Here is a 26,685-nt window from a genome sequence, read left to right as displayed (position 1 = left end):
TCCTCTGGTCTGATGAAACAAAAATAGAACTGTTTGGCCATAATGACCATCGTTATGTTTGGTGGAAAAAGGGGGGTGTTGGCAAGCCGAAGAACCCCATCCCAACCGTGAAGCATGGGGGTGGCAGCATCATGTTGTGGGGGTGCTTTGCTGCAGGAGGGACTGGTGAGCTTCACAAAATACATGGCACCATGAGGAAGGAAAATTATGTGGATATATTGAAGGAACATCTCAAGACATCAGTCAGGAAGTTAAAGCTTGGTCGCAAATGGGTCTTCCAAATGGACAATGACCCCAAGCATACTTACAAAGTCGTGGCAAAATGGCTTAAGGACAACAAAGTCAAGGTATTGGAGTGGCCATCACAAAGCCCTGACCTCAATCCTATAGAAAATGTGTGTAAGAACTGAAAAAGTGTGTGCGAGAACGGAGGCCTACAAATCTGACTCAGTTACACCAGCTCTGTCAGGAGGAATGGGCCAAAATTCACACAACTTATTGTGGAAGGCTACCCAAAACGTTTGAACCAAGTTAAACAATTTAAAGGCAATGCTACAAAATACTCATTGAGTGTATGTTAACTTCTGAGCCTCTGGGAATGTGATGAAAGAGATAAAAGCTGAAATAAATCACTCTCTGCTATTATTCTGACTTTTCACAATGTTACAATAAAGTGGTGATCCTAACTGACCTAAGGCAGGGAATTTTCACTAGGATTAAACGTCAGGAATTGGGAAAAACTGAGTTTAAATGTATTTGGCTAAGGTGTATTTATACTTCCGACTTCAACTGTATATCCGAATTACCTATATAAATGGCTTTAAAACGGAAACCCTGATACATTTTTTACTTTGTTTCAGAAGTGGTTCTGAAAGGTCATGACATTTTTTTTTTTTAATCGCCCCATGTTGTACCATTGACATTAGAATGTTGGAAGAAGCTTAGCCATAGAATTCCATGTGATGGGGTAGCTATGTTATGGGATTTTTATTTTGGTAATACACAGCTTAAACACACAGCTTAAACACATTTTTAAAAAAGATGTGTAGATACAGGGCCATCACAGAATTCACCCATTAACCCCACAGAAGCCTTTTTCCACCGTACAACTCAATTGGGTCTTATTGGACAATTTTGCTTGACCATATCTGTGTGAAATATCGTTTTAGTATGCCCAGAAATATCTTAAAATTGTCATAGTGACATAGAATACACAACCACATGAGCTAGGTGTGCCGGACATATAAAGTTGTTAAATTATTCACATAACTGTTGTAAGAATGATTTGCTGATTTCTGAAGATGTAATGATTAATAATTGCCATTTTCATCTTCAAACATGTAAATTGATATCTACATGTGAATAGTCATGGATGTGAGCTGATTAAAATGATCAATGTTTTCTTAGTAGCTGTTTTCATTATGAGGACAATAAACCATGCCCTGTTCATGCCATTACAATGTACAGTAGTAAAATCCAATGTTGGGCCTTTTGAGGCCAATTATATTACTTTTAGTAGTCTAGTAACAGACCAATCTGCTATGGCCCCATAGTAAGAATGCATTTTAATTTAGATAATGGTTTTCTGCTCTCATCATCAGGTTAAAACGTGTAGGCCTTCCTATGGAATATTACATTGTAATGTTTGCGGCAAGTTTCTAGTTCTCCGTTTTATGAAAACAGTTAATAGGATAACATTGAACATAATTTTAATCAGCTCAGATCCATATTAGAAAAGTTACAATCCCTAAACATAGCTGCCTCATTACAAGGAATAATGTGGGTAAGCATCCAACATTCTAATGTCAATGGCACAATATGGGAGATTTTAACAATAGTTGTAGCTGGTGCTTTAAAAGATGGTTATATTGTATATCATTTAAAATGTAATTTCATTACCTTTCAGAACCACTTGTCAAACAAAGTTTAAAATGTACCAGGGTTTCTGTTTTAAAGTCATGTATACAGGTAATTATGATATGTACCCTAGAGGTCAACAGTCAAAGTTCTATTGATCTGAGCTTTCCGAAAATGTAACTGATGGATAACTGCCAATGATATATGATTAAAGGGTATATGCGAGCAATAAATTGTTGTATATGGACATTGTTAATCATAGGGTAAAATCCCTATGGGAAAAATGAATGGAATGGAGGGATGAAAGAAAGAGTGATACCACACAGAAAGCTATCATACTTGCACTGCTATCACATATTTTCCAACTCTGGGGACATACACCTTTAAAGAAATCACTATCATCGGCCCAAGTGAGTCCAACTGCCCAAATCTGGGGGTCTGGCTCACGGATTATTAGAGGTATTTGCTATTCAGGACATTACTCCCATTTGGGAGTAAACTAGTAAGTAACATATTCCTAAATATACAAACACCACAATGAGTATCAATAATATAAATGCGCTAACCAATACTCTTTTTTTAAGGCAGCAGATATTGCTCCAAAGGGACATTACTGTGCAACACAAAGGCAAATGGAATCAGATGGCATGAACCTGTCAACATTTAGGCCTTGGGGTCCTAGAAGGCCTCGCTAACCACTAGGACAAGCCAGTACAAGCTCATGCTACAAAGGGAAGAAACAGATCCAATCAACCGTGATAAGCAAAATAGAGGATGAGGAACAGGCATATGTCAAACACTGCAAATCCACTGACTCTTTAGTACATACATTGAGTTGACAAAACATTAGGAACACCTGCTCATTCCATGGCATAGACTGACCAGGTGAAAGCCATGATCTCTTATTGATGTCCTTTGTTAAATCCATTTCAATTAGTGTAGACGAAGGGGAGGAAACAGGTTAAAGAAGGATTTTTAAGCCTTGCGACAATTGAGAAATGGATTGTATATGTTTTCCAATCAGGGGGTGAATGAGAAAGACAAAACTATGCTGGGTTTTTCATGCTCAACAGTTTCCTTTGTGTATCAAGAATGATCCACCACCCAAAGGACATCCAGCTAATTTGACACAATTATGGGAAGCATTGGAGTTAACATGGGCCAGCATCCCTGTGGAACACTTTCGAAACCTTGTAGAGGACATGCCCCGACAAATTGAGGCTGTTCTAAGGGCAAAAGGCGTGCAACACAATATTAGGAAGGTGTTCATGTTTTGTACACTCAGTGTAGAAAAGAACATCTCTCACATGAATAACAATGAATTTCAATGGCAGAGATAGAGTATACAAATTAATTTACAGTGACTAAGGTTGTGATGATCTTATATGGGATCTTCTAAACATTATGGTCCACCACTGAATATTTCCCTGGAACTCAGAGAGATCAGAAAACAGTTGGAAAACCATTGGAAATAAGTTGGATTGGTCACTCCCAAATCACTCCTAATGATACTGGATCCAGTGATTAAAGCCTGGGCTAAAGGTGAGATTGGGGCAAGTTTAGCTCTCAACTGACTGGACAGCATGGCCTTTCGCCTGCCCCCCCCCCCCTCCAAAAAAACAACCACACACTCACAAGGGGGAATGGCAGTGGGCTCTCCATCATCAGGTCCAGCTTGGTTTCCAAGCAAGGCTGAAGGACCTGGTGGCCCTCCAGAGGTTAAACGCTGGCCAGCCATCTGATCCCAACCTCTTGTTTGTTTATGATAGTTTATCTGGGCGGCCTGGCTGAGGTGGCCGGCTGACCTGTCTGGTGGGCTGGCTGGGACAGGCTAGGGCCGAGAGGAGAGGATAGGGGGTTGTCAGGCCCCAGTGGGTGGCTTGGTCACTGAGGTGGGCAGCAGACTGATTGAGGAGTCTCAGCGAAATCCTGAAGATGAGGAGATAGTGAGGTGACCATTTCACTTGCAGTCTGATGAGTTCAGAAGGTCATAAACCTACTCTCCTCACCAACTGAATGGAGCACATCATAGAAGCACAAGCATAATACTTGATTTAGATCATCCAAAGGTTAATGCATTCTAAAATGGAGAAGTCAATGATCTATTTATGACTTATCAATAGTCATTGGATTAACATAAGACCAACTCGTCTCGTTCCACACAGCACCCCTAATTCTATACATTCCATTACACAACCTTTTCCATCTGCATTTTCATTAGTTAGTCAAGTGGTCAGTGATGATGGATTATCAAAAGATGTTGAAGAGCAGATGATGAGCTAGCTGCTGTGGTCAGGTCACCTGGCTGCCCAGGGTTCATCTGCAAGTCAAATATTTGTCCTGTCACATGGAGGTGATGGAAAAGGTGCATCTAAAAACCTTAACCTGAGGAGTGATGCCAGTTATGGCGACAAAACTGCCCTGTTTGTCCCAAGCCTTCACTAAGACAACAGGCTCAATACAGTGGATGGTGGACCATTAAAAATCTAATCAAATTTTATTTGTCACATGCGCCGAATACAACAGGTGTAGTAGACCTTACCGTGAAATGGTTACTTATGAGCCCTTAACCAACAATGCAGTTCAAGAAATAGAGTTAAGAAAATAATTACTAAATAAACTTGAGTAAAAAAATAAAAAGTTAACACAATAAAATAACAAGGCTATTAACAGGGGTACCGGTACTGAGTCAATGTGCGGGGGGGTACAGGTTAGTTGAGGTCATTTGTACATAATCAATAGTGTAAAAATAAAGGGGGGGGTCCACCACCCAGACTAATTTTTCAGCAGTCTTATGGCTTGTGGGTAGAACCTGTTATGGAGCCTTTTAGACCTAAACTTGGCGCTCCAGTACCACTTGTTGTGTGGTAGTAGAGAGAACAGTCTATGACTTGGGTGACTAGTTTTTAAAAATACCTTCCTCTGACACCACCTAGTATATACAGTGGGGCAAAAAAGTAGTTAGTCAGCCACCAATTGTGCAAGTTCTCCCACTTAAAAAGATGAGAGAGGCCTGTAATTTTCATCATAGGTTGTGAGCTGTAAATGTAAATAATCAAAGGCCACCCAGACTAATTTTTCAGCAGTCTTATGGCTTGTGGGTAGAACCTGTTATGGAGCCTTTTAGACCTAAACTTGGCGCTCCAGTACCACTTGTTGTGTGGTAGTAGAGAGAACAGTCTATGACTTGGGTGACTGGTTTTTAAAAATACCTTCCTCTGACACCACCTAGTATATACAGTGGGGCAAAAAAAGTAGTTAGTCAGCCACCAATTGTGCAAGTTCTCCCACTTAAAAAGATGAGAGGCCTGTAATTTTCACATTGTAGGATTTTTAATGAATTTATTTGCAAATTATGGTGGAAAATAATTATTTGGCACCTACAAACAAGCAAGATTTCTGGCTCTCACAGACCTGTAACTTCTTCTTTAAGAGGCCCCTCTGTCCTCCACTCGTTACCTGTATTAATGGCACCTGTTTGAACTTGTTATCAGTATAAAAGACACCTGTCCACAACCTCAAACAGTCACACTCCAAACTCCACTATGGCCAAGACCAAAGAGCTGTCAAAATACACCAGAAACAAAATTGTAGACAATTAGGTAAGCAGCTTGGTTTGAAGAAATCAACTGTGGGAGCAATTATTAGGAAATGGAAGAAATACAAGACCACTGATAATCTCCCTCGATCTGGGGCTCCACGCAAGATCTCACCCCGTGGGGTCAAAATGATCAAAAGAACGGTGAGCAAAAATCCCAGAACCACACGGGGGGACCTAGTGAATGACCTGCAAAGAGCTGGGACCAAAGTAACAAAGCCTACCATCAGTAACACACTACGCCGCCAGGGACTCAAATCCTGCAGTGCCAGACGTGTCCCCCTGCTTAAGCCAGTACATGTCCAGGCCCATCTGAAGTTTGCTAGAGAGCATTTGGATGATCCAGAAGAAGATCGGGAGAATGTCATATGGTCAGATGAAACCAAAATAGAACTTTTTGGTAAAAACTCAACTCAGTGTTTGGAGGACAAAGAATGCTGAGTTGCATCCAAAGAACACCATGCCTACTGTGAAGCAAGGGGGTGAAAACATCATGCTTTGGGGCTGTTTTTCTGCAAAGGGACCAGGACAACTGATCCGTGTAAAGGAATGAATGAATGGGGCCATGTATTGTGAGATTTTGAGTGAAAACCTCCTTCCATCAGCTAGGGCATTGAAGACGAAACGTGGCTGGGTCTTTCAGCATGACAATGATCCCAAACACACCACCCGGGCAACGAAGGAGTGGCTTCGTAAGAAGCATTTCAAGGTCCTGGAGTGGCCTAGCCTGTCTCCAGATCTCAACCCCATAGAAAATCTTTGGAGGGAGTTGAAAGTCCGTGTTGCCCAGCAACAGCCCCAAAACATCACTGCTCTAGAGGAGATCTGCATGGAGGAATGGTCCAAAATACCAGCAACAGTGTGTGAAAACCTTGTGAAGACTTACAGAAAACGTTTGACCTCGGTCATTGCCAACAAAGGGTATATAACAAAGTATTGAGATAAACTTTTGTTTTCGACCAAATACTTTAAAAAAATACTTTAAAAAAAAATCCTACAATGTGACTTTCTGGATTTTGTTTTTCTGGATTTTTTTCCCTCATTTTGTCTGTCATCGTTGAAGTGTACCTATGATGAAAATTACAGGCCTCTGTCATCTTTTTAAGTGGGAGAACTTGCACAATTGGTGGCTGACTAAATACTTTTTTGCCCCACTGTAGGTCCTGGATTACAGGAAGCTTGGCCCCAGTGATGTACTGGGCCGTGTGCCTTACGGTCAGATGCCGAGCAGTTGCCATACCAGACCGTTATGCAACCAGTTAGGATGCTCTTGATGGTGCAGCTGTAGAACTTTTTGGAGTATCTGGGGACCCATGCCAAATCTTTTCAGTCTCTTGAGGGGAAAAAGGTGTTGGACCATGATAGTTTGTTGGTGATGTGGGCACCAAGGAACTTGAAACTCTCGACATGCTCAACTACAGCCCCGTCGATGTGAATGGGGGCGTGTTCGGCCCTCATTGTCCTGTAGTCCACGGTCAGCTCCTTTGTCTTCTTCACGTTGAGGGAGAGGTTGTTGTCCTGGCACCACACTTCCAGGTCTGACCTCCCCCCTATAGGCTGTCTCGTGGTTGTTTGTGATTAGGCCTACCACCGTTGTGTCATCAGCAAACTTAATGATGGCGTTGGTGTTGTACTTGGCCACGCAGTCGTGGGTAAACAGGGAGTACAGGAGGGTACTAAGCACACACTTCTGAGGGGCCCCAGTGTTAAGGATCAGGATGGCAGATGTGGTCTCTACTCTTACCACCTGGGGGCAGCCCGTCAGGAAGTCCAGGATCCAGTTGCAGAGGGAGGTGTTCAGTCCCAGGGTCCTTAGCTTAGTGATGAGCTGTGTGAGTTGTATGGTGTTGAACGCTGAGCTGTAGTCAATGAACAGCTTACTTACATAGGTGTTATTTTTGTCCAGGTAGGAAAGGGCAGGGTGGAGTGCGATTGAGATTGTGTCATCTGTGGATCTGTTGGGGCGGTATGCGAATTGGAGTGGGTCTAGGGTTTCCGGGATGATGGTGTTGAAGTGAGCCACGACCAGCATTTCAAAGCACTTCATGGCTACCGACGTGAGTGCTACGGGGTGGTAGTCATTTAGGCAGGTTATCTTCACTTCCTTGGGCACAGGGACTATGGTGGTCTGCTTGAAACATGTAGGTATTACAGAATTACAGACTTGGTCAGGGAGAGGTTGAAAATGTCAGTGAAGACACCTGCCAGTTGGTCTTTGCATATTCTGAGTACACATCCCTGTAATCCTTCTGGCCTTGTGAATGTTGACCTATTTAAAATGTTTTGTTCACATCGGCTACGGAGAGCGTGATCACAGTCGTCTGGAACAGCTAGTGCTCTCATGCATGCTTCAGTTTTGCTTGCCTCAAAGCGAGCATAAAAGGCATTTAACTAGTCTGATAGGCTTGCGACACTGGGCAGCTCGCGGAAGGGTTTCTCTTTGTAGTATGTAATAGTTTTCAAGCCCCGTCACACCCGACGAGCGTCAGAACCGGTGTAGTACAATTCAATCTTAGTCCTGTGTTGACGCTTTGCTTGTTTGATGGTTCGTCTGAGGGTATAAGCGTCCGGATTAGTGTCCAACTCCTTGAAAGCAGCAGCTCTAGTCTTTAGCTCGGTGCGGATGTTACCTGTACCAGACGGGCTTCTGGTTGTGATATGTACGTATGGGTACTGTGGAGACGATGTCTTCAATGCATTTATCGATTATGCCGGTGACTGAGGTGGTATACTCCTCAATACCTTTGGATGAACCCCCGAACATATTCCAGTCTGTGCTAGCAAAACAGTCCTGTAGCGTAGCATCCACATCATCTGACCACTTCCGAATTGAGTGAGTCACTGGTACTTCCTGCTTTTTTGCTTATAAGCAGGAATCAGGAGGATAGGATTATGGTCAGATTTGCCAAAAGGAGGGCAAGCTTTGTATACGTCTTTGTGTGTGGAGTTAAGGTGGTCTAGAGTTTTTTTCCCTCTGGTTGCACGTGACATGCTTGTACAAATTAGGTACAACGTATTTAAGTTTGCATGCATTAAAGTCCCTGGGCACTAGGAGCACCGCTTCTAGATTAGAATTTTCTTGTTTGCTTATGGACTTATACAGCTCGTTGAGTGCGGTCCTAGACCCAGCATCGGTTTGTGGTGGTAAATAGACGGCTATGAATAATATAGATGAAAAATCTTGGTAGGAAGTGTGGTCTACAGTTTACCATGAGGTACTCTACCTCAGGCGAGCAATACCTTATATCATGCAGGTATGTTTTAAGATTAATACCATTGATCAACAGCATATCCACAGCCTGGAGTCCTATATAAGTTAAACCAAAAAGCACAAATACAATAATTAAGATCAGTTCACATGGTTGTAAAACGAGAAGATAATGAACATATTAACATGAAAATGTGTGTGAAGTTTGTGATAAATGTTACAAAATTGCATCCAAGAACTTTCTACGGAATGCTCTTCTTGAGGAGCTTCTGAGATTTATTTTTCAGACGACTTGTGAATCCAGGCCCAAATCATTTATACCACAAAATGAAAATTCCAATAAAAAAAAAGGAAATAATTTGAAAGACATTTACAATAGGGGAAAAAAAACTGTAGCTCTTGACAAATACTAAATAAAGATCATATGAGAAAACACTTTTCCATCAAGCAATTATCTCTGCAGTGCATATAAAACACTGCATCAATCATCTATTTGTTAATTTTCTTAGTCAGCATCCTCACTGAGGTAATGCCATACTTTCTGGTCCCGTATTCACTTTGCGATGAATCTGGTTGTCATTGTGGTGATAAATAAAAAATTCTGTTCACTTCACTGATGGAAACATCCTTTAATCTGGGTATGGCCCTCTTCTGGCAATCATCTATCCGCTGACCCCTGGCATAGACATCTGTTCAACACAATAAGGTAGGCTATAGGTTACAGTGAAGGTTACTAGACTAAGAGAGGCATATATTAGAAAACAAATCCATGGTACAAAATCCTTTAGCGCTAAAAACTTCTAGGTAGTAAATACTGTCATCTGTTAGTCTAATTGTCTTGTGATATACAATTTTGGAGTTCAGTTTCCTTTCTCGGCCATGACTCACAACAAAATGTTTTTATTTTCATGTCAAATGGGACTTCTTGGTTTAAAACCAGGACAAAGATATGAATTCACAACAATAGAATGATTGTAGAACTTTCCAGACATCTGGAGAACCAGATGAACCTGATCACTGAATTAAGTTACCATGAAAATCAAGGGAAAACATTTCCGGCACTCACACGGGTCTGGTATACTGAAATCTTACAATGCAGATTATCACAAATTATACTTTCAGATCAGACATACAGTAATTCCAACTGACTGTATAGACATTGTGTCCATACAGTCAGTCTCCAGCTGCCTGATGTTTACCTGTTATGTTGTCCACTGAGCTGAGTGGAGCAGTGTTAATCATGTTCACCCCAAACAACATGACTATACAGACTACTACTGCAGCCAGCAGATAGATTGGCACAGCAACAGCCCAATACCTAGAGAGACAGCAGACGGGATATAAAAAATAAACTCACTCAGGACCATCATGGGTAATATACAAAATACAGGTATCAAGGAAAAAGACTAGCAGATTGTCAATACATTCAGTAATGTAGCTCTACCTGATATAATGTATTATTTGTCTATATGGATTGTTAAGTAAATCATAAACATGTTCAGTGGTCTCATTTCAATTGACTTACTTTTGAGGCCAGTAAGTAAGCCCTATTGAATGAAGCCATTCATCTGGTACATAGGCCCACACCAAATACAAACCTGCAGAAGGAGCAGAAAAGGGTCAAAAACATAAAGTACATAAAACAATTCTGATTGACACTACATCTGAGAGCACATTTGGCATTTTCACATAGCCTACAGATAATAATATGGCATTGAATCCTCAACTTCAACAGTAATTGCCTTAAACAGACTAAACATAAAAGGACATATGACTGGGACTTACAGAAGCCAAATTGTGAGCCAAGGAACAGAACAAAGCCGTAGATGGCTCTTTCTGGCAGGGGGGAGGGAGAATTTTCCACCATGACAATCTGAATCCACATAGAAAAGAGAGATTAGATAGAGTTAAATATAACACAGCTGAATTGATTGGTTGTAACAGGCTAGTGTATGATTACATATATTCACCACAACATCAGCATGCTTCGTTCGAAGATACAGAGACGATGCGCTTTTTCGTAGGGCTAGGAAGGGAATCTTCTAACCATCTTCATTATTTTGTTTCTCTACATTCCGGAAGTGGATGTTGGTAACTTTGTCATGTGACTTTGTCATGTGAACGTAAACTAGGAGGAATGGTTCCACTAGCTTAACCGTAAAAATTCATTAAAATAAAAATGTGGTTTTAATTTAAGGTTAGGCATAAGGTTATCTGTGTGGTTAAGGTTAGGTTTAAAATAACATTTTAAGAAGACACATTGTAGAAATAGGCGGGATTTATGACTGTGCTTATTTATGTATGTATGTGATGTGGTTAGGAAACTAGCAACATATTAGAAATGCAAGGAACGCCTCCTTAATGAACATGTTGCAAACCATAAAACAGATTTACAAATAATTTCAAGAAGTGAACAAGAAAAGCAAGTTGTGTGCACTGGCACTTATTTTTTTTGTAGCTAGTGTACTCAATGGTCGTGGTGTCGAGATAAAGTAGCTGAATATTGTCTCGCGGCAAAGCGAGGAAAGAACGTTGCGTAGTTGCTAGTAAGCGAGAAGGTGAGGTTCGATGCTCCGGGCAATCAGATGCCCCCCCATGTAGTTAGACAATGGCTCACTAGTTGGATGGATGTATAACTTTCCTGTCTATCATCAAGCTAACGTTATAGTTAGTTAGTTAGCTAACTAACCCAGTTTGTTGTAATGTTAGCACTTAGCTAGACAAGTTATTTAGAGGCGGAACTCTCACTTTTAGCTAACGTTAGTTAGCTCGTTTTAGCAGTCAATTAACCTGTGGTACGTTATCTTGGTAACGTTACATGTTCACTGAGTAATAGCTAGCTAACTTGGCTAGTTGGCATGTCGATATAACTAACTAGCGAACGTTAACTCATGCAATGTTAGTTAGCTACTGTGTATTGTCATGACTCCATGATGACATGATTCTTGTTTCAGACTTACCAAAATGTCAGATTCATACTCAGGTCCAGAGTTTGTGGACTACGATGATATCAGACACGGGGCAAAATTTGTAAGTAAAAATGATGATTGTTGACGTGTCATTAAATATGAATGTAAGACCGAAGGGAATACTTATAGTATACATTTTGAAAATGGACTCTACTAGTGTTATCATGTAACGTTTGCAATAGGTCATTAGACATGACATTATTAACCAAACTTTTCTTCCTCAAGATCTATGTCAAAAACAGCCCCTTTGTAGCCCTGCAACCTCCAGGTAAGAAGTAGCTAGTACTAACACTAGCTAGTTAATTGCTCATAGTACTGACACTCAGTGTGTGGTGGTTGGGAATTGGGTCTGGACAGGTGTGACCCAGATCCTCCACTGTTGGAGACTACAAATATATCCATTCAGAGTGGGGGTGGCGATTGAGGATCAAGTGGGGGTGGGGGGCGGCTATGTTCATCTGTATAACTCAAATTCTGGTTTTGGTGCAGATGATAAATATGAGCGATGGAATAAAATCCCTGTCAGTTTGAAAAAGAAAGCGGCACAGTTGATGCATGTATCTGCCTTTTGGTATCACATTCTGTTTTGTCGAGAGAATCACAACACCACATGCTGGGCTGTGCAAGTGGGCTTCCTAGATTCAAAGTAAGAATTAGTTTGAGAGTAATTTAACTCCCTGCCACACATCCTTTATTCCTTAGTACAGTGTGTTAAGACTCAAGTTCTCATTTCACCTTTCCTTCTCAAGTGTCAGCAATGACTTGAGTCTGAAGAGACTGCACACTCATGCTGTCATTTGTTTTCTCTTACAGTTATTAGAAGATCAGACAAGGCATATGATCTGGATAAGCAATACATTTAACTTGGTAAGTTAAACTTGGTATGCATGCCTTTGCCCCCCCGCAAAAAAGCAAATATGATGCATACTCACTGCTTCCACTTGCTCATATCTTACTCCATTTTTTAGAGCAACATGGTTTCTTGCCCCTCTATTTTCTATTAAGGAAGTATCCACGCAGCAAGGTAATTATTCATAAGAATACAATAATGTTCTCTTCATGCCTGGGAAATGGGGCACAATGCTCCTTAGTGTTTGTGGAAGCCAAAGGGTAGGGTGCCCATCTTCATTGGTTAAGAACTCCTCAGGAATCTATTTATACCCTGCTGACCTGGTATATACCCAGGAGAAAAGGAAACCAGAATGTCCTGTTTGGTGGTGGTAAATTTGAATCGCTGCTTTCATTGGAGTCATTCGTCAACCTGATTTGTCACATGGAATATCTAGCAACTTGATGTGCATGAATTTCCCATTATCACCCATTGCCATTTGGTGTGTTGTCCCTAGCGCTGGGCGATATGGCCAAAATATAATAATGCCATCATTCTGAAAAATAGTGATATTTTACATTTCTTAATAGTAAAAGTTAAAAATAGGCTTAGTATGTAGCACATGACCTTAACATGGCATCAAATTAATAGTAAGTGGTTTTAATGGGCTTTCTTCACTCTGTCAGTTTGGTCAAAACAAAATCAAAGTATTCTTATTTAACACTATCAAAATACCTTTTATAGTGGGTATTGTAGAATTTCATACCGGTATGTGGATCCATACCGGTATACCTTAGAATACAATATATCGCCCAGCCCTAATTGTCTTATGACGATGGTAAGGACTAAATCAGTGTTTTGTTGATTGATAACTTTCTGGTCAGCATGTGCTCGAGGTCCTGGATGACACGATATGCTGGCTGGAGCAGACAGGAGAGCCCCGCATCAAGCAGCAGGTTCAGGAGCTGGGCCCCAGAGGGAACTGCTTTGCTGCTCTTCAACTCATCTTCGCTGAGTGTAAGAACCACTGAGTTAGACAGTGTCCTCCATTGCTGTTCATATGGTGATCTGATGATGTACTGTGACTGTTTGAGCCTCAGACCAATCAAATCAAATTGATTTATATAGCCCTTCTTACATCAGCTGATATCTCCAAAGTGCTGTACAGAAACCCAGCCTAAAACCCCAAACAGCAAGCAATGCAGGTGTAGAAGCACGGTGGCTAGGAAAAACTCCCTAGAAAGGCCAAAACCTAGGAAGAAACCTAGAGAGGAACCAGATTATGAGGGGTAGCCAGTCCTTTTCTGGCTGTGCCCGGTGGAGATTATAACAGTACATGGCCAAGATGTTCAAATGTTCATACATGACCAGCATGGTCAAATAATAATAATCACAGTAGTTGTCGAGGTTGCAACGAGTCAGCATCTCAGGACTAAATGTGTTTTTATAGCCGTCTTTAATACATTATTAACCCATTGATGCCCAGGCAGGGTTTAGTGGTAGTTAGCATAGAGGGTTGAAAGGTACAACATGGTAGGTAGGTTAGAGGCTGAAAGGTTACTTGGCAATAAAATGTCACATGGTTTATCCTACTCTGGAAACTTGGTTAGCAGTGAATGTGTTCCAATATGAACATCATTAACCTCTTCTCTCATCAGATGCTCACTATACACAGGCCATGGGAGTCAGTAGAAAAAAATGTATGTGAGAGGTTGCACAGGGCCCGTGCCAGTGGTTTGAGGTAAGAAGCCTATATATTTGATATTGTCATCCTTGAAGGGCCCAATGCCCTCGCCTAATTTTATCTAAAGATATAAAGATGGTCACAATTGTGGTAATCTGTTTTAGAAGATATACTGTCTTTTTCTAATGGACTAAGTTGATCTTTATGATTTACACCAGTAGATTAGCCTGTGAGGGGGGGTCCAATCTGGCCCACGGGTGACTTTTAAACATTTTTTATACATTTTTTAGAGAAAAAAACTCAATGTACTTTAAAATGACTAAAACCAATCAAAACTATGTACATGTGTTGGATCTACAGTGCCTATAGAAAATCTATACATTTTCACATTTTGCTGCCTTAATTTAGTCCCTTTTTAGATTTAATTGTATGTTTTTCCTACAGATCTACATAACCTACTCCACATTTTCAAAGTGAAAAAGTTTTATAAAATGTTTTCCTAATTGTCTCGCTGAAAAATAAAACTATATCCCAGGGTTAGATTTTCAGAATACTGAGGTGGGTTTTTCTGCATAATTTTATCTGGGCTTTGCTTCTTTCATATTTATTTTGATCCTGAAACTCTCCAGTCCCTGCCCATAACATGATGTTGCTGCCACAGTACATGAAAGTAGAGTTCCACTGTTGTGTTGGATTGGATCTGATCCAACCCTGTAGTTTTTAATTTAGGCCAAATAGTCCATTTATTTGCTGTTTTGTCTTGCAGTATTAAGAGCCTTGTTGCGAACAGAATGTTTTAGTGGATTATTTTTTTTTAACACTGCTTCTTTTTACTTTGTCATCAAGGCCAGTAATATGGAGTGAGTACAGTGTAGTTGATCTGTTTGTATTTTCAAGTATTGTGGTGGCAGCGTCATGTTATGGGTATGCTTGTCACCGGCAGGGACTGTGGTGATTGTTAGGATGAAAATAAATATGAAAAGAGCAAAGACCAGGTAAAAAGGAGGATGGAGACTTATCCAATTATGGTATTTCAGATAAAAAAATTTAAAAAGTAAAGTGAAAGAAAGTTAAAAAAAAAAGTTATTTTAAATGTGGGTGTTTAGGTCTATGGGAAAATAATCTAATGTCATCCCTTTTTAGATGTAATTTTAAGGCTGTAAAAAGTCAAGGGGTGTAGACTTTTTCTGTAGGCACTCATTCATAATTTATGTTTTCGTTTGACTGTGTCCAGCTTGCTAATAATTAGCTAAATGAAAGCTAGCCTCTTTGATGTTAAGTCTCCAATATAGTGAACTTTGAGCAGTTCTGGACTGGTTCAGACTGACATTTTGGTGTACAAAGCGCTCCGTGAATGTTATAGGGTCCAGTGCCTTATAGTGCCAGAAATCCCCATCTGTCCGCTCTTCGCTGCCACTCTGTTGGCGGAGCTGACCTTGAAGTGTCAGGTTTCCCACCCAACGTTTGCGTAGGGAGTGATGTCACATTTTCTGACCTATCCAGGCAAAGAATCGATTTGCTCTCCCTCTGAGCGGCGGAGCCCAGCCTGGGAGACTGCATATGAAAGGGGACAGTCTAGCAACTCCCAACAGTTGTGGTTTCATCGCTGTGATGTTCTCAGCTGGGGACTAAATGTATTTGTGCACTAAGCTGAAGTAACCAATCTGTAGTAAGTCGTTTATCATTTGGTTGTTGCTATATTTAGAAAGCATTTGTCATATTCCACTTTTGAATAGATTACTTTTTTTCGGTATTTTCATAATATTTTTACTATGTACTTGAGTTTGTCCTCAAGTGAGTAAACCTCAGCAATTGTGTAACTATTTTCGCCAGAAAGGTGAGGTCCAGTCCTTTCCAGAACTATGCAGCATTACTAAGTATTGTTTATGGCCATCTCCATTTAGGGGGATATCTGTTTTGCGTTATCATTCAGTCAGGGGGTATCAAATTCCGAAATTGATGGGTGAGAAAATGTTAACAATTTTCAGTACGGCCCTCCCTCCAGACTGCGCTGAAGACCGACTGCGGCCCCCGGGGAAAAATTAGTTTGATGCCTCTGATTTACATAAACCCTCCTCTGGATTTACATTACATTTATGTGTTGACATATCAAATCAAATTTTATTTGTCACATACACATGGTTAGCAGATGTTAATGCGAGTGTAGCGAAATGCTTGTGCTTCTAGTTCCGACAATGCAGTAATAACGAACAAGTAATCTAACTAACAATTCCAAAAAAACTGTCTCATACACAGTGTAAGGGGATAAAGAATATGTACATAAGGATATATGAATGAGTGATGGTACAGAGCAGCATAGGCAAGATACAGTAGATGATATCGAGTACAGTATATACATATGAGATGAGTATGTAAACCAAGTGGCGTAGTTAAAGTGGCTAGTGATACATGTATTACATAAGGATGCAGTCGATGATATAGAGTACAGTATCTACGTATGCATATGAGATGAATAATGTAGGGTAAGTAACATTATATAAGGTAGCATTGTTTAAAGTGGCTAGTGATATATTTACATCATTTCCCATCAATTCCCATGATTAAAGTGGCTGGAGTAGAGTCAGTGTCATTGACAGTGTGTTGGCAGTAGCCACTCAATGTTAGTGGTGGCTGTTTAACAGTCTGATGGCCTTGAGATAGAAGCTGTTTTTCAGTCTCTCGGTCCCAGCTTTGATGCACCTGTACTGACCTCGCCTTCTGGATGACAGTGGGGTGAACAGGCAGTGGCTCGGGTGGTTGATGTCCTTGATGATCTTTATGGCCTTCCTGTAGCATCGGGTGGTGTAGGTGTCCTGGAGGGCAGGTAGTTTGCCCCCGGTGATGCGTTGTGCAGACCTCACTACCCTCTGGAGAGCCTTACGGTTGAGGGCAGTGCAGTTGCCATACCAGGCGGTGATACAGCCCGCCAGGATGCTCTCGATTGTGCATCTGTAGAAGTTTGTGAGTGCTTTTGGTGACAAGCCAAATTTCTTCAGCCTCCTGAGGTTGAAGAGGCGCTGCTGCGCCTTCCTCACGATGCTGTCTGTGTGAGTGGACCAATTCAGTTTGTCTGTGATGTGTATGCAGAGGAACTTAACTTGCTACCCTCTCCACTACTGTTCCATCGATGTGGATGGGGGGGGTGTTCCCTCTGCTGTTTCCTGAAGTCCACAATCATCTCCTTAGTTTTGTTGACGTTGAGTGTGAGGTTATTTTCCTGACACCACACTCCGAGGGCCCTCACCTCCTCCCTGTAGGCCGTCTCGTCGTTATTGGTAATCAAGCCTACCACTGTTGTGTCGTCCGCAAACTTGATGATTGAGTTGGAGGCGTGCATGGCCACGCAGTCGTGGGTGAACAGGGAGTACAGGAGAGGGCTCAGAACGCACCCTTGTGGGGCCCCAGTGTTGAGGATCAGCGGGGAGGAGATGTTGTTGCCTACCCTCACCACCTGGGGGCGGCCCGTCAGGAAGTCCAGTACCCAGTTGCACAGGGCGGGGTCGAGACCCAGGGTCTCGAGCTTGATGACGAGCTTGGAGGGTACTATGGTGTTGAATGCCGAGCTGTAGTCGATGAACAGCATTCTCACATAGGTATTCCTCTTGTCCAGATGGGTTAGGGCAGTGTGCAGTGTGGTTGAGATTGCATCGTCTGTGGACCTATTTGGGCGGTAAGCAAATTGGAGTGGGTCAAGGGTGTCAGGTAGGGTGGAGGTGATATGGTCCTTGACTAGTCTCTCAAAGCACTTCATGATGACGGATGTGAGTGCTACGGGCGGTAGTCGTTTAGCTCAGTTACCTTAGCCAGGAACAATGGTGGCCCTCTTGAAGCATGGGGAACAGCAGACTGGTATAGGGATTGATTGAATATGTCCGTAAACACACCGGCCAGCTGGTCTGCGCATGCTCTGAGGGCGCGGCTGGGGATGCAAGCTGGGCCTGCAGCCTTGCGAGGGTTAACACGTCTAATTGTCTTACTCACTTCGGCTGCAGTGAAGGAGAGACCGCATGTTTTCGTTGCAGGCCGTGTCAGTGGCACTGTATTGTCCTCAAAGCGGGCAAAAAAGTTATTTAGTCAGCCTGGGAGCAAGACATCCTGGTCCGTGACTGGGCTGGGTTTCTTCCTGTAGTCCGTGATTGACTGTAGACCCTGCCACATGCCTCTTGTGTCTGAGCCGTTGAATTGAGATTCTACTTTGTCTCTGTACTGGCGCTTAGCTTGTTTGATAGCCTTGCGGAGGGAATAGCTGCACTGTTTGTATTCAGTCATGTTACCAGACACCTTGCCCTGATTAAAAGCAGTGGTTCGTGCCTTCAGTTTCACACGAATGCTGCCATCAATCCACGGTTTCTGGTTAGGGAATGTTTTAATCGTTGCTATGGGAACGACATCTTCAACGCACGTTCTAATGAACTCGCACACCGAATCAGCGTATTCGTCAATGTTGTTGTCTGACGCAATACGAAACATCTCCCAGTCCACGTGATGGAAGCAGTCTTGAGTGTGGAGTCAGCTTGGTCAGACCAGCGTTGGACAGACCTCAGCGTGGGAGCTTCTTGTTTTAGTTTCTGTCTGTAGGCAGGGATCAACAAAATGGAGTCGTGGTCAGCTTTTCCGAAAGGGGGCGGGGCAGGGCCTTATATGCGTCGCGGAAGTTAGAGTAACAATGATCCAGGGTCTTTCCACCCCTGGTTGCGCAATCGATATGCTGATAAAATTTAGGGAGTCTTGTTTTCAGATTAGCCTTGTTAAAATCCCCAGCTACAATGAATGCAGCCTCCGGATAAATCGTTTCCAGTTTGCAGAGAGTTAAATAAAGTTCGTTCAGAGCCATCGATGTGTCTGCTTGGGGGGGGATATATACGGCTGTGATTATAATCGAAGAGAATTCTCTTGGTAGATAATGCGGTCTACATTTGATTGTGAGGAATTCTAAATCAGGTGAACAGAAGGATATGTTTTCTATTTCAATTTATTTTAAGGTACTTTTCCCCTTATTTCCTTGGAAAAGTGAAGAGATGAAGGCTAAAGGAAGTGATCAGTTTCAGAAAAAGAAGTATGATGCAGCAGTCAAGTATTACTCAAAAGCCATCAAATATCAGTAAGTGCTATTTTTTTTGTTTTAAAGGCCAAATGCAGTCACATGTGATTGTCCTGTTTTTATATCTCTCTCTCTCTATCTAGAAGTTTGATGTAGAGCTTGGATCAATCAGAACCTCCCCTAATTGCCGTCTACAGGATTGGTATTCTTAGTTGACTTTTTCCACATTTTGTTACATTACAGCCTTATTCTAAAATAGATTACATGTAAAAAAAAAATATATATATATATATATATATCTCACCAAATTCTCCCGGCTGTACCCGGGGTCCCTTGCCATCCAAGATCTCCTCCCAAGTCCAGGAGTCTTAAACCCGCTGCTCCTGGGTACCACGCTGCTTGGTCCGGTTGTGGTGGGGGTTTCTGTAACTCTCGTCCTCTTCTTCTAACGAGGAGTCGCAAGGATTGGACCAAAGCGCAGAGTGGTAAGTGTTCATTGTGATTTTTAATACAAATTGTGAACAATAAAACGACAAACGAACAGTCCTGAACGGTGAAATAAAACACAGAACAGAAAATAAACACCCACGAAACACAAGTGGGAAAAGGCTACCTAAGTATGATTCTCAATCAGAGACAACTAACGACACCTGCCTCTGATTAAGAACCATACCAGGCCAAACACAACATAGAAAACGGAACATAGACAACCCACCCAACTCACGCCCTGACCATACTAAAACAAAGACATAATAAAAGAACTAAGGTCAGAATGTGACAGACTGACCCTCCACCTCCAAATCGATCCTGCTCCAGAATACAGGCCTCGGTGTAACGCTCATTCCTTCAACGATAAACGCCAATCCGACCATTACCCCTGGTGAGACAAAACCATGACTCGTCAGTGAAGAGCACTTTTTGCCAGTCCTGTCTGGTCCAGTGGGTTTGTGCCCATAGGCGACGTTGTTGCCGGTGATGTCTGGTGAGGACCTGCCTTACAACAGGCCTACAAGCCCTCTCAGTCCAGCCTTTCTCAGCCTATTGCGGACAGTCTGAGCACTGATGGAGGGATTGTGCATTCCTGGTGTTACTCGGGCAGTTGTTGTTGCCATCCTGTACCTGTCCCGCAGGTGTGCTGTTCGGATGTACCGATCCTGTGCAGGTGTTGTTACACATGGTCTGCCACTGCGAGTGCGATCAGGTGTCCGTCCTGTCTCCCTGTAGCGCTGTCTTAGGCATCTCACAGGGACCCTGGGCATCTTTCTTTTTGGTGTTTTTCAGAGTCAGTAGAAAGGCCTCTTTACTGTCAAAAGTTTTCATAACTGTGACCTTAATTGCCTACTGTCTGTAAGCTGTTAGTGTCTTAACGACCGTTCCACAGGTGCTTGTTCATTAATTGTTTATGGTTCATTGAACAAGCATGGGAAACAGTGTTTAAACCCTTTACACTGAAGATCTGTGAAGTTATTAGAATTTTTAAGAATTATCTTTGAAAGACAGGGTCCTGAAAAAGGGACGTGTCTTTTTTTGCTGAGTTTAGTTGCAAAGTAGCTAAAAAAAGTAAGTAGTTGCTAAAGTTGTCCTTGAGATTCGATCACACAGCCTTTTGGATGGTAGACCTTTTAGTTTTTTGCCTCAAGTAACATTTTATGTCTTCTTGATGCACCCAAGCCGTTAGCGGGATCATTTTTGTCAACATCCGCTGAATTGCAGAGTGCCAAATTGAATTGCTAAAAATATTAAATTTTCATGAAATCAAAAGTGCAATATAGCAAAACACAGCTTAGCTTGTTGTGTCAGATTTCAAAAAAGCTTTTCGGCGAAAGCATACCAAGCGTTTATGTAAGGACATCTCTCTCAGCAGACAAAACATTACAAACAGGAAGCAGCCAAGTAGATTGGTCACAAGTCAGAAAAGCAATAAAATGAATCGCTTACCTTTGATGATCTTTGGATATTTGCACTCACGAGACTCCCAGTTACACAATAAGTGTTCCTTTTGTTCCATAAAGATTATTTTTATATCCAAAATACCTCGAGCGGTCACTATCTATCTAGATAGATAGTATCCGTAAAGTTCGTAGAAACATGTCAAATGTTTTTTAATAATCAATCCTCAGGTTGTTTTTACAATATATAATCGATAATATTTCAACCGGACTGTAGCTTCTTCAATAGGAGAGAGAGCGAAAATGTCTGCTCCAAGCTGTTGCGCTTGCAAAACGCTGCTGGCACCCAGCAATCCAATGACGCGATGTGATCTTTCACGCTCATTTTTCAAAATAAAAGCCTGAAACTATGTCTAAAGACTGTTCACAACATGTGGAAGCCATAGGAAAAGGAATATGGTTGATATCCCTTTAAATGGAGCAAAGGCAGGCAATGGAACTGAGAGCTTTCAGGAAAAACAATATCAGTTCTGTTATACTCGCAGACAATATTTTGACAGTTTTGGAAACTTTAGAGTTTTCTATCCCAATCTGACAATTATATGCATATTCTAGATTCTGGGACTGAGAAATAGGCAGTTTCATTTGTGTATGTTTTTGTGTACGTCAAAATACTGCCCCCTACACTCAACAGGTTTTAAGTAAACATAAGATATCATACGAATATTGATGTCCCAGATTTACATTTAGTATGTCTAGTCTGTGAAACCAGGCTGTATGAAAAGATTGAGTTGATATGTCCTGCCATTTGTATAGTCCGGGAGATTAAATAGGCAAACACCTACTTAATTGACTAATTGAATCAGGTGTGCTTGTACAGGGTTACAATAAAAATGTGTACTGTTGGGGGTACTTGAGGACCAGGGTTGGGAAACTGCTGTAGCCTACCCATGCTCTCATATTTTACATAAACTACAGGTCTATTTACTGTGTTGGCAGAATGTTTTAATATTTAGCAATAATTTATGATGTATCTGTGTCCGTTTCTGAAATAGAAAACAATGACTAATTGTCGTGGACTTGTCAGCAGAACATTTGAATCGACTTTTTCCCCAACCTAAATATGATTAACTGCCTGCGAATTCTTAAATATTTTAGGGCAGGCTACAAATATAATGCAATTACAGTAGTTTTATTTCTCGTTTTTGTTCTGCCTGACATTATAGTAAGCCTACTACTGATAGCCTATTCATTACTGCATTGTTGCGAAAGAGCAAAAAAAGGCATTTCACTGTACTTGTGGACGTGACAAAAACGTAACTTGATACATAGGCCTACTTCAATGTAAAAGATCAGCTGTTAATTTTGACTGTATACTGGTATAAACCATGCTGTCTAAGGTTGCAAAACTTGAAATACAGGTCTACTACTAGGTCCAATTAAATTAGATGCACATGGTAATTTGTATGGCCCCCTCCCCCTCTGAATGGCACACATACACAATCTATGTATCAAGGCTTAAAAATTCTTTAACCTGTCTCCTCCCCTTCATCTATACTGATTGAAGTGGATTTAACAGGTGACATCAATAAGGTAAATGAAAGAGCAAGTGTTCCTAATGTTTTGTACACATTGTATATTGAAGAAAATAAGGAGAAACTACAGGCCTTTTTATTATTATAGTTACGTGAAACTTAAAGTCATGCAATGTCATCAGATCATGTTATTATGATTGATCTCACCCGACAGCACACCATGAATTCATTGGTCTTGCTCAGGTCTTTGACCAACAGAGTGCTTCATGTCACAAGTGGGTGTGCTGACAACAAACACCATACAATAGCAACAATTGTAACAAGGCTTTTGTGGATACAAATCAGACTTTGTACCTTACAAGATATTGTCAGAAGAAACAGGCACATTGATTGTTGAAAGCCTGGCTTAAAATAAAGCTGGATACTTTTCCAGTGATGGAAATGAGACTGACAAGTCACCTGCTGTAAAGTTCCTCTCATCAGTACTCGCTGTATTCTAGTATTAGACTCAGTACAGAGCCTCCCCACTGTCCTTTGAAAGCCTTGCTTATTCTGGAAAAAAATAAAAAAGATTAATCTACTAGCTAGTGTCGTTTCAAAAGATCCAAATGTGGGTTTCCAAGGGTAAACACTCTTATTGGACAAAAATTAAGCCTGTGAATACAAGAAGATGTAGCCTATTAGAGATTTTATTTCCCCATTCAAAACAAAAAAAGTTTAATGCTCAATCATTGGGCTATAACAAATGTCAGTCTACACCGCATCAATTTTGCAGACAACAGAGAGCATGTCTAGGTCCTTTCTGCAGCTTGAATGATTCAGGGGACAAAAAAAATGTAAAAAAACTACAGAACGTCGCAGTATTTTTACTCCAGCAAAATTAAAATGACAGCCCTTTCAGCATCTTTGCTAAAAATATTATTTCATTGCATACATCTGCAGTGATGAAAACATGTTTTTTTAAGAAAACATTGTCTTCACTTTAGTTTATTTTTGTGGTTTCCTTAAGACGACACAACCGACTGGAACAAAGGAAGTGTCAATCTGTGCCTCTCTGTCTATAATTACACCTCATTAGCTACATTAAGCTGCAGATACAGAGAGGTTTACAATCACCGTTTTAGTTTTTTTTCCAGGTGGCATGACAATAAAAGGGGTCGTTTAAGTCCACAGGTGATAAGCGTGAGGCTCGGATACATTCCTTCTATTATTTCGCTCTTCACCACGGTGTGAACCAGAACGATTCACTCTACTAAAACAAACAATTGGAAAACGAGGCAGTCTTACATTGCACCAACTTAACTGTCCATAGTGGTAGAGAGTGTTCACCCCTTGGACATTGGGTGCTGAAGTTTTTCTCATAAGTTTCCTAATCTCAAACAATTTGTTATTCTTCAATTTGCTAGCTCAATAAGTAAGATGGCTAAGAAAGTGACCGAGACGTGATGGCTAAGCCAGGTTCTCTGAAAGATACTCACGATTTATGTGTAGTTTGTCTCGGCTTGGAACATGCTCAGGGAGCCCTTGTTCGAACCAGTCTGTGTACGCATTGCCACCTACTGCGTGCGAACTCCATGGAAAGACGTGTAGTATTCTTGAGGAAACTTGGAGTTACCAACAGCGACTTTCCTTTCCCGGATGCCGATACCTCGGCTGAGATGGAGGTGCAGGAAGCCGGAGAGAGACTTGGGGCTGTGGTCGGAACAGGTGGAACTAGCATCCCAACAGGGCGATAGTGAGACAGCTGGTTACATACAGGGCCCAGGTTCGGATGATGACTTGGTGTCTCTGGACGGCTCCGGGGGGTTCTCAGGTGGCGAAGAGGACTTAGTTCCCGGGACAGCCACCTCCTCATGCTATCTAACACATAGTTCATAGAACTGTGCCGCACGGCGGCTTTGTGTTTGGAGGTGAAGTGGCTGTGCCCAGCCCCACGGCTGAAGTCATCAAGATTCGGTGGAAAGTGCCTGCTCCCTGTGACTGCCATAGTCAAGCACCACCATCCCATTTCCAGATTTTGTAGAAGAATTGACAACAACCTGGTCCAACCTGCATTCAGCTAACCTGATGCAGCATGGGTGTGCCACCTTCATGGATCTGGAAGGGATGTAGGGGGCAGGGCTGGTGCACCCGCCTCTGGTGGATGGCAAGCTAGCTGGCTACCTAGCTCCGTTGGCTAACAAGGGCGTGGGTTATGAGAATCCTACGCTCTCTAACAGGAACTGTCTCTTTTCGGCTGCTCAGCTGGAAAAGGTTTATCGTGCAGAACGGGTGGCTGCCCAATCCTTTTCATCTGTCACTATACTGCAGGTCTACCAGACAGAGTTGCTGGAGGAGCTGGGCACGGATTTGGCCGCAGTAGAGCCCCATGGGTGGCACACCCTTGCTACATATTCGTCGCCAGACCCACTGGCTCCAGGTCATCTACAAGTCCATGCTAGGTAAAGCTCCGCCTTATCTCAGTTCACTGGTCACGATGGCAACACCCATCCGTAGCACGCGCTCCAGCAGGTGTATCTCACTGATCATCCCTAAAGCCAACACCTCATTTGGCTGCCTTTCGTTACAGTTGTCTGCTGCCTGTGATTGGAACGAATTGCAAAAATCGCTGAAGTTGGAGACTTTTGTCTCCCTCACCAACTTCAAACATCTGCTATCTGAGCAGCTAACCGATCGCTGCAGCTGTACATAGTCTATCGGTAAATAGCCCACCCAATTTTACCTACCTCATCCCCATACTGTTTATTTATTTACTTTTCTGCTCTTTTGCACACCAGTATCTCTACCTGTACATGACCATCTGATCATTTATCACTCCAGTGTTAATCTGCAAAATTGTAATTATTCGCCTACCTCATGCCTTTTGCACACAAGTGTTATTGACTTGTTAATTGTTTACTCCATGTGTAACTTTGTTGCTGTCTGTTCACACTGCTATGCTTTATCTTGGCCAGGTCGCAGTTGTAAATGAGAACTTGTTCTCAACTAGCCTACCTGGTTAAATAAAGGTGAAATAAAAAAAATGCTTTTTTCTCTTTTGAAGGTCCTTTGGGGGCCACCTTCCTGAAGGCCGACACGGAAGTGCTCCGCCGGCTAAGTGAGATGCCCGGGGGACCGAGCCGGGCACCAGGTCAGACCAGCCTGGTTCCCAGGCGCAATGCCTGTCTGCCTGGTACAAGCGCGGCGTTGCTTCCAGGGGCGAAGTGAGAGATGGTCCTGCCACAGCGCATCTAGCTCGGTGTGGCACGGCATTGGGTCCTGCCTTGTCAGCTGCCCCAAACATCTGTGGTGACAACAGTACTCCCATGACCTATCGGGGTACATCACAGATGGCCGAAGCCCCCCCGAACCCAGAGTGGACCAGGATTCAAACAAACATTTGCACCGAAATACATTGTTTCAACCCCATTGTTTTCAGGTTTCAGGAGTTTTGTGAGTTCAATAAAACATGTCCCTCCACATTCAGACAAGGTTTTCAAGAGTGGTGGAGGTAAAAAAAAAAAAAAAATCTCCCAGTCATGCTCCCTCAGATGGCGGTTACGGGAGACTCGATGCCTGCTCCAATCAGTGGCGCGCATGACCAATTTTGCCCTGGATAAAAAGAAAATTACGTTGGGGTACAGGCTACAATTCGTTGTACGCCCCCCAAGTTTTTGCAGTGTCATCATGTCGACTGTTCCCCTGGCCTCAGCGCCAGTAGTAAGTGAGAAAATATCCTCCCTGCTCCAGAAATGGGCAATACGAGTGGTTCCTCTGTCGGAAGCCCAGTACGGCTGGTACAGACGGTGTTTCCTGGTTCTGAACAGGGACGGGTGTTTTACGCCCCATTCTAGACATGCGTGCCCTGAACAAACATCTCAGAGTTCGCAAATTCAAGATGCTCACAAACCAGCGGCTGTTGCGATCCGTGCGTCCCGGCAATTGGTTCATCACCATCGACCTAAAGGATGCGTACTTTCACAGAAAGTTCCTGCGATTCCATTCCAAGATGATAGACACGTTTTTGGTACTCCCATTCGGCTTGTTCCTCTCACTTTTCAAAGGTGGTGGAAGAAGCTCTGGCACCCTTGAGCGG

The 26,685-nt window shown here is 42.3% G+C and overlaps 1 protein-coding gene and 1 long non-coding RNA gene across 21 annotated transcripts; one reads left to right on the top strand and one right to left on the bottom strand.

Moving 5' to 3' along the window:
• Positions 1–8,899: 8,899 nt before the first annotated feature.
• On the bottom strand, positions 8,900–12,701 carry LOC112228493 (phosphatidylinositol glycan anchor biosynthesis, class P). 3 transcript variants are annotated; one of them, XM_042309120.1, is made up of 5 exons: positions 12,565–12,701; positions 10,449–10,536; positions 10,189–10,261; positions 9,863–9,981; positions 8,900–9,352 (listed from the first exon to the last, which is right to left on the bottom strand). In XM_042309120.1, the coding sequence occupies exons 2-5, from the start codon at positions 10,528–10,530 to the stop codon at positions 9,240–9,242; spliced, it is 387 nt and encodes a 128-aa protein (XP_042165054.1). In that variant the 5' UTR covers positions 10,531–10,536; positions 12,565–12,701; the 3' UTR covers positions 8,900–9,239. The 3 variants fall into 3 exon arrangements, with proteins under 3 accessions (XP_042165054.1, XP_024249625.1, XP_024249626.1); XM_024393857.2 differs by lacking the exon at positions 12,565–12,701 and adding an exon at positions 10,634–10,774; XM_024393858.2 differs by lacking the exon at positions 12,565–12,701 and adding an exon at positions 10,624–10,743.
• Positions 10,839–26,141, top strand: LOC112228494. Of its 18 annotated transcripts, none has more exons than XR_006080366.1 (12): positions 10,839–11,221; positions 11,618–11,693; positions 11,858–11,900; positions 12,446–12,499; positions 13,346–13,478; positions 14,120–14,202; positions 19,128–19,246; positions 19,330–19,388; positions 19,532–19,671; positions 24,921–25,051; positions 25,180–25,309; positions 25,654–26,141. It is a non-coding gene; the product is annotated as an uncharacterized LOC112228494 (long non-coding RNA). The 18 variants fall into 18 exon arrangements; XR_006080367.1 differs by adding an exon at positions 15,649–15,814 and having other exon boundaries at positions 19,330–19,671; XR_006080364.1 differs by adding exons at positions 12,122–12,278; positions 12,638–12,656 and having other exon boundaries at positions 19,128–19,671.
• Positions 26,142–26,685: the final 544 nt, after the last annotated feature.

This window comes from Oncorhynchus tshawytscha, linkage group LG30 (genome assembly GCF_018296145.1).
Source record: "Oncorhynchus tshawytscha isolate Ot180627B linkage group LG30, Otsh_v2.0, whole genome shotgun sequence".
Lineage (NCBI taxonomy): Eukaryota > Metazoa > Chordata > Actinopteri > Salmoniformes > Salmonidae > Oncorhynchus > Oncorhynchus tshawytscha.
This window is presented reverse-complemented; position numbering and strand designations above follow the sequence as displayed.